The following is a 15,815-nucleotide window of genomic DNA, read 5'->3' as shown; positions in this document are numbered from 1 at the left end:
TCCATATAAAACTATACAGATTCAAATTCCTTGAAAACAACAACCATAGAGTGCTCAGATTTTAAACTCATTTAGCTGTTATTTTGGATTATAAGAGTTTAAGTGTTTATTGAATAAATGACTAAATTTGAATATTTGATATCATGCTTCTCTTTTTTTGTTTAATAAATTACATACTTCAAAACTCGGTTCAGACATCACCTCAAGCAGGATACCTCCCCTAAATCTTCCTTCTATTCTGAGTTCACATTTGTCCCACAGTTTCTTATGCAAGCATAGATACTAAATCTACAGTTTAACCACTAGGTGCTTTCAGTTTTGGACCATGTCCACATAGTGCATATCATTGTGGTCTATCATTAAGGGATGATGCAAGGTAGGAAGATGACAGGATTGTCACAGTAATAATTAGTCACATTGAAATGAGCACATTTTATAAGATTGTCACTTACACTGTCAACAAACAGAATACAAAGCTTATAAATGTAGGACAAGTGATATTTTAACTGTTTGTATGGAAAAATTTTACACTTACATAAAAGTAGTATGAATAAGAATGGTATAAACCACAGCCACATACCTTTTACCCAGACTCAACAGTTAGCTTTTTTTTTAACCTCTTTCTTTACATCACCCTTCTCTCACTCCCTCATTTCAATCAATTACATAGAATAACATGATTTTTCTTTCTCTGAATATTTTAATTATGTATTTCCTAAGAATATGGGTGTTCTACAGAGTCAGAGTGAATTTATCAACTTCAGTAAATATAACATCACTATAATATAATTGTATGATATGTTTTGAAAGAATAAGAATTAGAAAATTAAAGAGATTTTTTAAAAAATTAAAAAGAGGTTTCTTTTTTAATACAGAGAGGCAATATTTAAAAGTTTCCTACTCCATGGTTTCTTTTTAAAAAAATATTTTACTTATTTGAGAGAGAGAGAATGAGTGGGTGGAAGGGGAAGAAGGAGAAGCAGACTCCTCACTGAGCAGGGAGCCCAGTGTATGGTTTGATCCCAGAACTCTGGGATCATGACCTGAGCCAAAGGCAGATGCTTAACTTACTGAACCATCCAGGTGCCCCTACTTCGTAGTTTCTTAAAAGACAGGTCCCACATTCAACATTTTCTTCAGAGCTCCCATAACATTCTTATTTCTTAGACTATAGATCAAAGGGTTGAGCACAGGAGTGAGTATGGTGTAAAAGACAGATACCATGATGTCCTTCTCTGGTGTATGGTAGGATTTGGGGAGCATGTAAGTATAAATGGCAGCCCCATAGAAGAGGATGACCACAGTCATGTGGGAAGAACAAGTGGCAAAGGCCTTCTTCTGTCCTTCTGCTGAGTTCATCCTATGGATGGTGATGAGGATAAAGTAGTAAGAGCCTGAAATGACTATCACAGGAATGAGAAGCATAAGGACACAGCACAGGTACATGAAAATCTCATAGATGGAAGTGTCCGAACAAGAGAGTTTCAATACAGCAGGGACTTCACAGAAAAAATGATGTATCTCCCGAGATCTGCAGAAGGGGAAGGTCATGGTGATGGGAGTAAACAAGAAGCCATCCACTGAGCCCAGGAACCAGCAGCCAGATGCTAGAAGGTGTAACACGCGATGGTTCATGAGGACAGGGTAATGAAGAGGATGGCAGATGGCCACATAGCGGTCATAGGCCATAGAGGCTAGAAGAAAAAATTCTGAACCTGCTAGTGTCACATAGAGAAACATTTGTATCCCACATTCTATGTCTGAGATCTTGTTCATACCCATGACTTGGTCCATGAGCATCTTGGGCACAGTAACAGAAATATACATCATGTCCATGAGAGATAGCTGGCTAATGAAAAAATACATGGGGGTGTGGAGGTGGGCATCAGAATGTATCAATAGAATCAAGATGGTGTTTCCAGACAAGGCCATGAGGAAAAGCATGAAAATGACCAAACAAAGGAGAGCTGGGTGTTTGGATTCACTGAAGATTCCCACCAGGATGAAATCTGATCTCCCAGTATGGTTAGCTAGCCAGTTGGCGTTCTCCATGTGATTTCACCTGGGCAACCTAGGGAAGCTTTGGGATTAATGAATCAATCATGAACCACCACCCACTGAAATGAATGTGTTGAGAGAGAAAGAGAGAATGAGAACCCAATTATGTTATCAGAAAAAAATTCCATGGTTTTATGGATTTAGAGAATACAAATTATCTGTAATTATATAAATTTACCATTTGGGAGGTTGCATTGTTCATTGTGTCGTGAGTTTTCCTTTTGCTATAGTATCCTTTACCAATAAGCATGTACAATTTTTTAGGTTAGCTGTTGCCCTAACCAAACATAAAAAATGAATCAAAATGTAAAATTTATATATATATATATATATATATATATATATATATATATATGTGTGTGTGTATGTATACAAATATATGTATATATGTATATAGGTATTTAAATGTGTGTGTGCATATATATATGCATATGTATGTATATATATGTGTGTGTGTATATATATACATACGTACACACACACAGAAAATCTCCCCTTCTAGAATTTTTATTGTAGATAATAAAAAAATAGCATTAATCTCTCTGGTCTAAGAATCCAACTGAGATTTTTTTTTTTTAATTTCATTTATTTGACAGAGAGAGAGCACAAGCAGGGAGAGCGGCAGGCAGAGGGAGAGGGAGAAGCAGACTCCCTGCTGAGCAGGGAGCCCAATACAGAACTCAATCCCAGGACCCCAGATCATGACCCATGCCAAAAGTAGATGCCCAGCTGACTGAGTCACCCAGATGTCCCTTCAACTGAGATCTTAAAAACTCTTTAAGGTGCATTCTATATAAGAAAAAAAAATCATTAATAATTTTTATAAGAAAAAATAATTTCACAGTGCACAGAAATATCAAATCATTACTTTGTACAACAGAAACTAGTATAATTTTATGTCAGTAATACCCCAAAAAGAACAATCTAGTGAACCATTGAACATTATATCAAAAGCCAATGATTCACCAACTGAATTTAAATTTTAAAAAAGAAAAAAAGAAAAATAAAAAGTAACCTCAACAAAATTTGGGGGAAAATCTATATGAAATTCTTGAACCCCACAGTGAGGCACTGTGATTGTATCCTAACCAATGACCAAACTCTTAGATAGCCGAGGGGCACCATTTTGGAGCTCCAACTCTGAAGCCAGACTGGCTGTGGGTCCAGCTTATCCTCTACAAACTCTTCCTCCATTAATTCTACATACATAAAAAAGAGGAAAAGAATGTTATATCTTGCATATGCTTAGGATTAAATGAGGAAAGTGCTTGGACCATTACTGGTTACAGATGACTAATGATTAAATAGTTAATAGGTACAGTAATAATTATGCAGAATCTATGTAAGAGATGGCTATTACATATATATGTATATATATACACACATATACGTATATACATATGTGTATGTGTATGTACATATGTATATGCATATACATATATGTATATATGTATATATATATAGTCTTATTTTAACCCTGATTAAGCATAACTTTATGAGAAATCTATCTAATTTGTATCCAGTACATGTTTCTCCAAGTTGAAATTGATCTTAAAATTTTTACTATCTACTCTATATTTCAGAGGACAGGAAGTCGTATTTAGACAGTCATTGCTATTTCTCAGAGAAGGCTTTAGTTGTTTCCCCAAATGTTATCTGTTTTAATGCACATAGCAATTAATTGCTCATGGAACTGAGATTCAGAGAGGAAAGTTGAAACAACACTACGATATTTTGACTCCAATTTACCGTTTACAACTTTATCTTGGTGTTCACAGCCAGCCTCTCTATCAGATGCTAAAGATGAATCAAAAACAAATTAAATCTAATTACAGTTAATGAGGTCACAGTCAGTCTATTCAGAGACAAAAGTAGAAATGCAATTTAAAGCAGAATTCTGAAATAGCTAAAAAAATAAATAAAACAATTAACAGAATACATCTGACCTTTCTTCAGAGAATAATACCTCCTTTGACATTTTCTGTTCTGAAGTTTAGACTTTTGCGACCTTTTAATTTCTGACATGTCAAATCTCAAAATTCAGAAGTCCTTACTAAGAGAAAGCAAATAATGACTCCTCTTTCTGGGAAGAGCTTAGTGGCAGTTATCATGTCTAGATATTTTCAGAAGAATTTACTAGTTTCAAATATGTTTTATACTTTTAAAAATATTTTTATATTTTTTCATAGATCTAAGACTAATTAAAACATCAAATTATTAATATTCTCAGTTGATAAGGCAGTTGAGAACACTGCAAATGATTTTGGAATTCTTAATGTAGATATTCAACAAATTTTGTCAAATTACATCAACAACAATAGCCTTTCTATCACATCCCACCCTCACTGAAAGATGAAATTTGAGACCTGTGAAAAATAAAAATATAGCCTGATAAATTGCAAAACACATCTGCTGACAAAGTCTGGATTTGTGGACAAAATAAATTAAGGATCAGCACAGTGAGTAATAAATGTGAAGGCCTTGAAACCGCTTGCTGAGTGAATGAAAGGAGACCACAAAGTTACATGGGGGATACTGGAAAATCTTTGCTGTGCTTTTGTAAATGTGAGTCCTGCCATTCAGACACGCTGAACAGTCCACTTGGGATACCAGACACAAAAGGGAACACTGTCTGTTGTATGCATGGCGACTGGCCCTTCTGTTCATAGTGACTCTTTTCTAATATAATTCCTTGAGCTTCATATAAACAACTTAATGCGTATTTAACATGTAAATTCATTGACAGTGGTGGTGGATTAATGTTAAACTTTATTTGAAGCTGACAGCATCCTAGGAATTGTTCTAATGCTTTATCCTATTTTATCTTTCCCAAGACTCTACAAGGTACATATTCATCTTATTTTCTCATTTTACACATTAAGGAATTCAGATTCTTATGGTCTGCTTAAGAGAACACAACTACACTGAGTTGAGCCCACAGGCTGTAACTATGCCTCAGAATTTTGGGGGACCTGGTCTTCGCTACATAGTAGATAATTTGGGTATTAGGTCACCCACTGTCAGTTTCATATAAATCATATAAATATGATTGAGATATTTATTTCTAACTCTCAAAAATTATCAATAGCTCATCTGCAAAATTTCAATTTCAGGAAAACAAATACATTATCCAATTATATAGGAAATGTGCATATTCTTCTGCATGCACATAATTAGAAAGCAAAAATACAATTTTTAATGTGCTATACAAAAAGATTCAAGAGAAGAGTAAATTTCTTTTTTTCACTTACAAATAGGTAAAAAGAAAATTAAGGACATATTTTCAACAACTATAATGGAGAATATCAGAAGCAGAAGTCAAGACAGTTAGAAAATAATCACCCTTTTTTTTCTTGCAGTTCTGTCTGCTTCTCTGGTTGAATCCACTCTCATTCAGATGGGCTAATAGAGTGTGACCAGGTTAAGTGTACAGAGAGAAGTAGGAGGGCTTTACTATGCCCATTAAGGGAGTGGATGAATGTTTTCTGTCAATAAATCCCCTCTGAGACTATAAAGAAGAATGCAATTATAAGAATTGAAGAAGCTAATAGCTATCCTTATTGCACTGTCCTGCTTTTTGCTGATGTCTTTTAAAAAATCTTTTATTGTTCATCTCAATATGTATCAAAATCTTAACCGGATTAACAATATTCACACATTGCATTACTAATGAATTTTTGGCTATGACATATATGAGTTAGTTTTTTTTTATGATTTTTAAAATCTATTATTTATTTGACAGACAGAGATCACAAGTAGAGAGAGAGGCAGGCAGAGAGAGAGGAAGGGAAACAGGTTCCCTGCTGAGCAGGGAGCCTGATGTGGGGCTCCATCCCAGAACCCTGGGATCATGACTGGAGCTGAAGGCAGAGGCTTTAACCCACTGAGCCACCCAGGTACCCCATGAGCTAGTTTTTTTATGTAGCCTTTTCATTTTACAAAATACATATTTCATGTAGATGGGAATATATTTTTTTCTCATTTTAGGTTTAAGGTAAATATTTGAAATATATATTTTTTTCTTTTTACTTTTTACTGATGTACAATCTGAAATTCATAGTTCAATAAATTTTTCAAAGATAATATCATTAATTAGTACTATGATTGAAACTAAAATTGAGATCATCTTCACATTTTTTAAATTTAGATCCCAATATATTAGTGTTATTCTCTATCTCTGACTACAGTCTTTAGCTTAAAATCTAATTTATCTGATATGAGAATCGCTACCCCAGCTTTCTTTTGAGGCCCATTGGCATGAAAGATGCTTATCCATCCCTTCACTTTCAGTCTGAATGTATCTTTAGGTTCCAAATGTGTCTCTTGTAGACAGCATATGGACAGGTCCTGTCTTTTCATCCAGTCTGCATCCCTGTGCTATTTTATGGGAGAATTTAGGCTGTTCACATTGAGAGTGATTATTGAAAGATCAGTTTTTATTGACATCCTATTGCCTGTGAAGTCCTTGTTTCTATAGATTGCCTCTCCATGTTTCTGTTCTATGACACTCTAGGGTTCTTTCCTCTTTTATAGAACCACCCCTTAATATTTCTTGTAGTGCTGGCTTGGTGGTCACATACTCCTTTAAATCATGCCAGTCTTGGAAGCTCTTTATCTCTCCCTCCGTTCTGAATGTCATCCTTGCTGGATAAAGTGTTCTTGGCTGCATGTTCATCTAAGTTACTGCCCTGATATGTCTTGCCAGCTCTCTCTGGCTTCCCAGGTTTCTGTGGCCAGGTCTGACGTTATTCTTTTTTTTTTTTTCATTTTATTTATTTTTTCAGCGTAACAGTATTCATTGTTTTTGCAAAACACCCAGTGCTCCATGCAAAACATGCCCTCCCTATTACCCACCACCTGTTCCCCCAACCTCCCACCCCTGACCCTTCAAAACCCTCAGGTTGTTATTCAGAGTCCATAGTCTCTTATGGTTCGCCTCCCCTTCCAATTTTTTTTAATAAACATATAATGTATTTTTATCCCGAGGGGTACAGGTCTGTGAATCGCCAGGTTTACACACTTCACAGCACTCACGATAGCACATACCCTCCCCAATGTCCATAGCCCCCTCCCCCTTTCCCAATCCCACCTCCCCCCAGCAACCCCCAGTTTGTTTTGTGAGATTAAGAGTCATTTATGGTTTGTCTCCCTCCCAATCCCATCTTGTTTCATTTATTCTTCTCCTATCCCCCTAACCCCCCATGTTGCTTCTCCATGTCCTCATATCAGGGAGATCATATGATAGTTGTCTTTCTCCGATTGACTTATTTCACTAAGCATGATCCCCTCTAGTTCCATCCACGTCGTCGCAAATGGCAAGATTTCATTTTTTGATGGCTGCATAGTATTCCATTGCGTATATATACCACCTCTTCTTTATCCATTCATCTGTTGATGGACATCTAGGTTCTTTCCATAGTTTGACTATAGTAGACATTGCTGCTATAAACATTTGGGTACACGTGCCCCTTCGGATCACTATGTTTGTATCTTTAGGGTAAATACCAGTAGAGCAATTGCTGGGTCATAGGGTAGTTCTATTTTCAACATTTTGAGGAACCTCCATGCTGTTTTCCAGAGTGGTTGCACCAGCTTGCATTCCCACCAACAGTGGAGGAGGGTTCCCCTTTCTCCACATCCTCGCCAGCATCTGTCATTTCCTGACTTATTAATTTTAGCCATTCTGACTGGTGTGAGGTGATATCTCATTGTGGTTTTGGTTTGTATTTCCCTGATGCCGAGTGATGTGGAGCAATTTTTCATGTGTCTGTTGGCCATCTGGATGTCTTCTTTGCAGAAATGTCTGTTCATGTCCTCTGCCCATTTCTTGATTGGATTGTTTGTTCTTTGGGTGTTGAGTTTGCTAAGTTCCTTATAGATTTTGGACACTAGCCCTTTATCTGATATGTCGTTTGCAAATATCTTCTCCCATTCTGTCAGTTGTCTTTTGGTTTTGTTAACTGTTTCCTTTGCTGTGCAAAACCTTTTGATCTTGATGAAATCCCAACAGTTCATTTTTGCCCTTGCTTCCCTTGCCTTTGCCATTGTTCCTAGGAAGATGTTGCTGTGGCTGAGGTCGAAGAGGTTGCTGCCTGCATTCTCCTCAAGGATTTTGATGGATTCCTTTGTCACATTGAGGTCCTTCATCCATTTGGAGTCTATTTTCGTGTGTGGTGTAAGGAAGTGCTCCAATTTCATTTTTCTGCATGTGGCTGTCTAATTTTCGCAGCACCATTTATTGAAGAGGCTGTCTTTTTTCCATTGGACATTCTTTCCTGCTTTGTCGAAGATTAGTTGACCATAGAGTTGAGGGTCGATTTCTGGGCTCTCTATTCTGTTCCATTGATCTATGTGTCTGTTTTTGTGCCAATACCATGCTGTCTTGATGATGACAGCTTTGTAATAGAGCTTGAAGTCCGGAATTGTGATGCCACCAACTTTGGCTTTCTTTTTCAATATTCCTTTGGCTATTTGAGGTCTTTTCTGGTTCCATATAAATTTTAGGATTATTTGTTCCATTTCTTTGAAAAAAATGGATGGTATTTTGATAGGGATTGCATTAAATGTGTAGTTTGCTTTAGGTAGCATAGACATTTTCACAATATTTATTCTTCCAATCCAGGAGCATGGAACATTTTTCCATTTCTTTGTGTCCTCCTCAATTTCTTTCATGAGTTCTTTATAATTTTCTGTGTATAGATTCTTAGCCTCTTTGGTTAGGTTTATTCCTAGGTATCTTATAGTTTTGGGTACAATTGTAAATGGGATTGACTCCTTAATTTCTCTTTCTTCTGTCTTCTTGTTGGTGTACAGAAATGCAACTGATTTCTGTGCATTGATTTTATATCCTGACACTTTACTGAATTCCTGTAGAAGTTCTAGCAGTTTTAGAGTGGAATCTTTTGGGTTTTCCACATATAGTATCATATTATCTGCGAAGAGTGATAGTTTGACTTCTTCTTTAACAATTTGGATGCCTTTAATTTCTTATTTTTGTCTGATTGCTGAGGCTAGGAGTTCTAGTACTATGTTGAATAGCAGTGGTGATAAAGGACATCCCTGCCGTGTTCCTGACCTTAGCGGAAAAGCTTTCAGTTTTTCTCCATTGAGAATGATATTTGCGGTGGGTTTTTCATAGATGGATTTGATAATATTGAAGTATGTGCCCTCTATCCCTACACTTTGAAGAGTTTTGATCAGGAAGGGATGCTGTACTTTGTCAATGCTTTTTTAGCATCTATTGAGAGTATCATATGGTTCTTGTTCTTTCTTTTATTAATGTGTTGTATCACATTGATTGACTTGCAGATGTTGAACCAACCCTGCAGCCCTGGAATAAATCCCACTTGATCGTGGTGAATAATCCTTTTAATGTACTGTTGAATCCTATTGGCTAGTATTTTGGCGAGAATTTTTGCGTCTGTGTTCATCAAGGTTATTGGTCTGTAGTTCCCTTTTTTGATGGGATCCTTGTTTGGTTTTGGGATCAAGGTGATGCTGGCCTCATAAAATGAGTTTGGAAGTTTTCCTTCCATTTCTATTTTTTGGAACAGTTTCAGGAGAATAGGAATGAGTTCTTCTTTAAATGTTTGGTAGAATTCCCCTGGGAAGCCGTCTGGCCCTGGGCTTTTGTTTGTTTGGAGATTTTTGATGACTGTTTCAATCTCCTTACTGGTTATGGGCCTGTTCAGGTTTTCTATTTCTTCCTGGTTCAGTTGTGGTAGTTTATATGTCTCTAGGAATGCATCCATTTCTTCCAGATTGTCATTTTTTTTTGGTGTAGAGTTGCTCATAGTATATTCTTATAATTGTCTGTATTTCTTTGGTGTTAGTTGTGATCTCTCCTCTTTCATTCATGATTTTATTTATTTGAGTCCTTTCTCTTTTCTTTTTGATGAGTCTGGCCAGGGGTTTATCAATCTTATTGATTCTTTCAAAGAACCAGCTCCTAGTTTCATTGATTTTTTCTGTTGTTTTTTTTTTTGGTTTCTATTTCATTGATTTCTGCTCTGATCTTTATGATTTCTCTTCTCCTGCTGGGTTTAGGGTTTCATTCTTGTTCTTTCTCCAGCTCCTTTACGTGTAGAGTTAGGTTGTATACTTGAGACCTTTCTTGTTTCTTGAGAAAGGCTTGTACCGCTATATATTTTCCTGTCTGGACTTCCTTTGCTGTGTCCCACAGATTTTGAACTGTTGTGTTTCCATTATCATTTGTTTCCATGAATTTTTTCAATTCTTCTTTAATTTCCTGGTTAACCCATTCATTCTTTAGAAGGATGCTGTTTACTCTCCATGTATTTGGGTTCTTTCCAGCTTTCCTCTTGTGATTTAGTTCTAGCTCCAGAGCATTGTGGTCTGAGAATATGCAGGGAATGATCCTAATCTTTTGATACCGGTTGAGACCTGATTTGTGACCCAGGATGTGATCTATTCTGGAGAAGGTTCCATGTGCACTAGAGAAGAATGTGTATTCTGTTGCTTTGGGATGAAATGTTCTGAATATATCTGTGATGTCCATCTGGTCCAGTGTGTCATTTAAGGCCTTTATTTCCTTGTTGATCTTTTGCTTGGATGATCTGTCCATTTCAGTGAGGGGGGTGTTCAAGTTCCCTATGATTATTGTATTATTATTGATGTGTTTCTTTGATTTTGTTATTAATTGGTTGATATAGTTGGCTGCTCCCACATTAGGGGCATAGATATTTAAAATGGTTAGATCTTCTTGTTGGGCAGACCCTTTGAGTAGGATATAGTGTCCTTCCTCATCTCTTATTATAGTCTTTGGCTTAAAATCTAATTGATCTGATATAAGGATTGCCATCCCAGCTTTCTTCTGATGCCCATTAGCATGGTTTTCCACCCCCTCACTTTAAATCTGGAGATGTCTTTGCGACTAAAATGAGTTTCTTGTAGGCAACATACTGATGGGTTTTGTTTTTTTTTATCCATTCTGATACCCTGTGTCTTTTGATTGGGGCATTTAGCCCATTAACATTCAGGGTAACTTTGAGAGATATGAATTTAGTGCCATTATTAGCCTGTAAGGTGACTGTTACTGTATATTGTCTCTGTACCTTTCTGATCTGCTACTTTTAGGCTCTCTCTTTGCTTAGAGGACCCCTTTCAATATTTCCTGTAGAGTTTGTTTGGTGTTTGCAAATTCTTTCAGTTTTTGTTTGTCCTGGAAGCTTTTGATCTCTCCTTCTATTTTCAATGATAGCCTAGCTGGATAGAGTATTCTTTTTTTTTTTTTTTTTAATATTTTATTTATTTGACAGAGAGAGATCACAGAGAGAGAGGCAGACAGAGAGAGAGGAGGAAGCAGGCTCCCTGAAGAGCAGAGAGCCCGATGTGGGGCTCGATCCCAGGACCCTGGGATCATGACCTGAGCCGAAGGCAGAGGCTTAACCCGCTGAGCCACCCAGGCGCCCCTGGATAGAGTATTCTTGGCTGCATGTTTTTCTCGTTGAGTGCTCTGAATATATCATGCCAGCTCTTCCTGGCCTGCCAGGTCTCTGTGGATAACTCTGCTGCCAATCTAATATTTTTACCATGGTATGTTACAGACTTCTTTTCTCGGGCTGCTTTCAGGATTTTCTCTTTGTCACTAAGACTTGTAAATTTTACTATTAGGTGACGGGGTGTGGACCTATTCTTGTTGACTTTGAGGGGGGTTCTCTGCATCTCCTGGATTTTGATGCTTGTTCCCTTTGCCATATTAGGGAAATTCTCTCCAATGATTCTCTCCAATAGACCTTCTGCTCCCCTCTCTGTTTCTTCTTCTTCTGGAATCCCAATTATTCTAATGTTGTTTCATCTTATGGTGTCACTTATCTCTCGAATTCTCCCCTCATGGTCCAGTAGCTGTTTGTCCCTCTTTTGTTCAGCTTCTTTATTCTCTGTCATTTGGTCTTATATATCACTAATTCTTTCTTCTGCCTCATTTATCCTAGCCGTGAGAACCTCCATTTTTGATTGCACCTCATTAATAGCTTTTTTGATTTCCACTTGGTTAGATTTTAGTTCTTTAATTTCTCCAGAAAGGGCTTTAATATCTCCAGAGAGGGTTTCTCTAATATCTTCCATGCCTTTTTCGAGCCCGGCTAGAATGTTCAGAATCGTCATTCTGAACTCTTGATCTGACATATTACCAATATCTGTTTTGATTAGGTCCCTAGCCTTCAGTACTGTCTCTTGTTCTTTTGTTTGTGGTGATTTTTTCTGCCTTGTCATTTTGTCCAGATAAGAGGATATGAAGGAGCAAATAAACTACTAAAAGGGTGGCAAAGACCCCAGAAAAATGCGCTGTAACCAAATCAGAAGAGACCCCTAATTGGGGGGTGGGGAGAAAGGGGATAAAAACAGGTTCTGAAAAAAAAAGAAAAAAATTTTAAAAATAAAACAAATAAAGAAAAAATATAAAAAAGAAAGAAAAAAATATATATTTAGATAAACTAGTCAAAAAACTTTAAAAAAGAAAAGGGTGAAACTTTTAAAAAATTTAGCAGAAGAAAAAAGAATAACAAAAAAAAATTGAAAAAAGAAAAAAAAAATTGAAGTAGCCTTAAGACTAAAGAATCATGGGGAGAAAGCCATGAGTTCCGTGCTTTGCTTTCTCCTCCTCTGGAATTGTTCTGCTGTCTTAGTAATTGAATCTACTTTCCTTGATAGATGGACTTCGTCCTGGCTGGATATTTTGTTGATCTGCTGGGGGAGGGGCCTGTTGTAGTGACTCTCAAGTGTCTTTGCCTGAGGCGGGATTGCACCGCCCTTACTGGTGGCCAGACTAAGTAATCGGCTCGGGTTCGCTTTTGGGAGCTTTTGTTCCCTGAATGCTTTCCGTAGAGTTCTGGAGGACAGGAATGAAAATGGCAGCCTCCTAGTCTCCGGCCCGGTGGAGCCGAGAGCCCAGGGCCCCACTCCTCAGCGCTCCCCCATAGGACAGCACCCAATCACTCCCGTATCCCCAGCCTCTAGCCGCGCTCCGAGCTCACCCAGCCTGCGACCAGTTCAAGGTAACCCCGAGCTGAGAGTTCAGTCCTCGGCTCTGTCTCTGCAGCTGGCTTCTCCGTTCTAATACCTGCGAGCTCTGTGACACTCCAACACCCCTGATCCTTCTGTGACCCTGCGGGACCTGGGGCCACGCTGACCCCGCATGGGCTTCACCATGGTTTAACCTCTGGAGCAATGTCCCTCAGTGGAACAGACTTTTAAAAGTCCTGATTTTGTGCTCCGTTCCTCCGCCGCTTGCCGGGAGCCGGCCCCTCCCCCCGCGGTCTATCTTCCCGTCATTTTAGATTCACTTCTCCGCCAGTCCTACCTTTCAGAAAGTGGTTGATTTTCTGTTTCTAGATGTGCTGTTCTTCTTCTCTTCGCTCTCCCATTGGATTTGTAGGTGTTTGCAATGTTTAGATAAGCTATCAAGCTGATCTCCTGCTACCTGATGTAGTCTCAGGCTGCTACTTCTCCGCCATCTTGACTCCTCCGGTCTGACGTTATTCTGATGGTCCTGCCTCTGTACATAAGGAATCTCTTCCCCTAGCTGCTCTTAAGACATCCTCCCTGAATTTATGACTGGTGAAATTCACAATTATTTGCCCGGAGATCTTTCTACACTCGTTGATCTTGGGGGCTGTCCTTTCTGCCTCTAGGATACGAACACTTGTTCCATTACCCAGATTAGGGAAATTTTCATACAGTGTTTATTATATGTTCAACTATATGTTCTAATCTTCTCTTTTTCCCCACCTCCTTAAAGGATCCCAATAATTCTGACATTGGAATGTTTCATGCCATCATTTATTTCCCTAATTCTGTTTTCATGGCTTCCAAGCTGTTTGTTCCAGGCCTCCTCCTGATCCTTCTTTTCTATCAGTTTTTCTTCTAGATCACTAATTTTATCTTCTACCTTGGTTATCCTAGCTGTTAGAGTAGTTAAATTCTACCAGGTTGGGTCTTCCTCCTTCTAGTCATTTTGGTGGGAGGTGCTTAAGGGGATGTATAGCTGATCAACAACAATTCAGGCAAGGTGCACCTTGGAATGTTTCAGAGAATCAGGAGTCACCATCAAAAAGAAAGTAAAAAGGAAAGTAAAAAGGAAAAATTCAGATACTGTGCCCTCTCCATCAGAGCTATTGGAAATGGACATAAACAGTATGCAGCAAAGGGAATTCAGGCTAACAATTATCTAGACAATGGCTAGGTTGGAGAAAACCATTAATGATAACATGGAATCAAGGAATCAATTAGGGCAGAAGTGAAAGCCACCTGGGAAGAAGTTACAAATGCTATTAATGTGATCCAATCTAATCTAAATTCTCTAACAGCTAGGGTAACTGGGACAGAAGTAGAAATAGTGATCTAGAGGACAAACTGATAGAGAAAGAGGATCAGGAGGAGGCCTGGAACAATCAGCTTAGAAGCCATGAAAACAGAATTAGGGAAATAAATGACACCATGAAATGTTTCAATGTCTGAATTATTGAGATCCTATGGGGGGGTGGTGGGTGGGCAACGTGAAAGAAAGAAGACTAGTAGTTATAGTTGAACAAACTCTCCATGAAAATTTTCCCAATCTGGGGAATAGAACCCGTGTTCATATCGTAGAGACAGAATGGTCTGCCCCCAAAATCATGGAATCTAGAAAAATATCCGGACATCTGATTGTGAAACTGTTGAATCATAATTTTAGACAAGAGCTCTGGAGACCAGCTAAGGGAAGAGATCCCTTATGCACAGAGGAAGGCCCATCAGAATAATGGCAGACCTGTCCACAGAAACCTGGCAAGCCAGAAAGGGCTGGTAAGATGTATTCTGGGAACTAAATGAAAAGAACATGCAGGCAAGAATACTTTATCCAGCAAGGCTGACATTCAGAACAGATGAAAAGATAAAGAACTTCTCAGGCTGGCAAGGCTTAAAGGAGCATGTGACCACCAAGAAGACCCTACAGGAAATAGTAAGGTGTGGTTCTATAAAATAAGAAAAACCCAAGAGTGTCATATACCAGAAATTTACAGAGACAATCTATAGAAACAAGGACTTCACAGTCAACAGGACGTCAATAAAAACATATCTCTCAATAATCACTCTCAACGTGAACAGCCTAAATGCTCCCATAAAATGGCACAACATTGCAGATTGGATAAAACCACAGGACCTGCCCATGTGTTGTCCACAAGACACCCATTGTGAACCTAAGGATACATCCAGACTGAAAGTGAAGGTATGAAGAAGCATCTTTCATGACAATGGGCCTAAAAAGAAGGCTGGAGTAAAGATTCTCATATCAGATAAATTAGATTTTAAACTAAAGACTGTAGTCAGAGATACAGAAGAACACTGCATCATTCTTAAAGGGACTATCCACCAAGATGATCTAACAACTGTAAATATTTATGCCCCCAATATAGGAGCAACCACTACATAAATTAACTGTTAATCAAGATAAAGAGTCATGTTAATATAAATACATGAATACTAGGGAATCATAATAAGCCACTCTCAGTAACAGACAGATCATCCAAGCAGAAATCAATAAAGAAACAATAGTATTGAATGATGTATGGGACGAGATGAACCTCATAGATACATTCAGAACATTCTACCGTAAAACAACAGAATACTCATTCTTCTCAAGTGCACATGCAACTTTCTCCAGAAGAGACCACATACTGGGTCACAAATCAGGACTCAACCAATACCAAAAGTTTGATATTATTGCCTGCATATTCTCAGACCAGAGTGCTTTGAAATAG

The 15,815-nt window shown here is 38.1% G+C and overlaps 1 protein-coding gene across 1 annotated transcript; it reads right to left on the bottom strand.

Moving 5' to 3' along the window:
• Positions 1-1,104: 1,104 nt before the first annotated feature.
• Positions 1,105-2,052, bottom strand: LOC123938801 (olfactory receptor 2T4-like). The gene has a single exon (XM_046000505.1). It carries the CDS (start codon positions 2,050-2,052, stop codon positions 1,105-1,107), a length of 948 nt encoding a protein of 315 aa, XP_045856461.1.
• Positions 2,053-15,815: the final 13,763 nt, after the last annotated feature.

This window comes from Meles meles, chromosome 3 (assembly GCF_922984935.1).
Source record: "Meles meles chromosome 3, mMelMel3.1 paternal haplotype, whole genome shotgun sequence".
NCBI classification, from domain to species: Eukaryota; Metazoa; Chordata; class Mammalia; order Carnivora; family Mustelidae; genus Meles; species Meles meles.
This window is presented reverse-complemented; position numbering and strand designations above follow the sequence as displayed.

Bases quoted from the DNA above. Each gene is read 5' to 3' on its own strand.
- LOC123938801 (XM_046000505.1), bottom strand. From the start codon at position 2,052: ATGGAGAACGCCAACTGGCTAGCTAACCATACTGGGAGATCAGATTTC.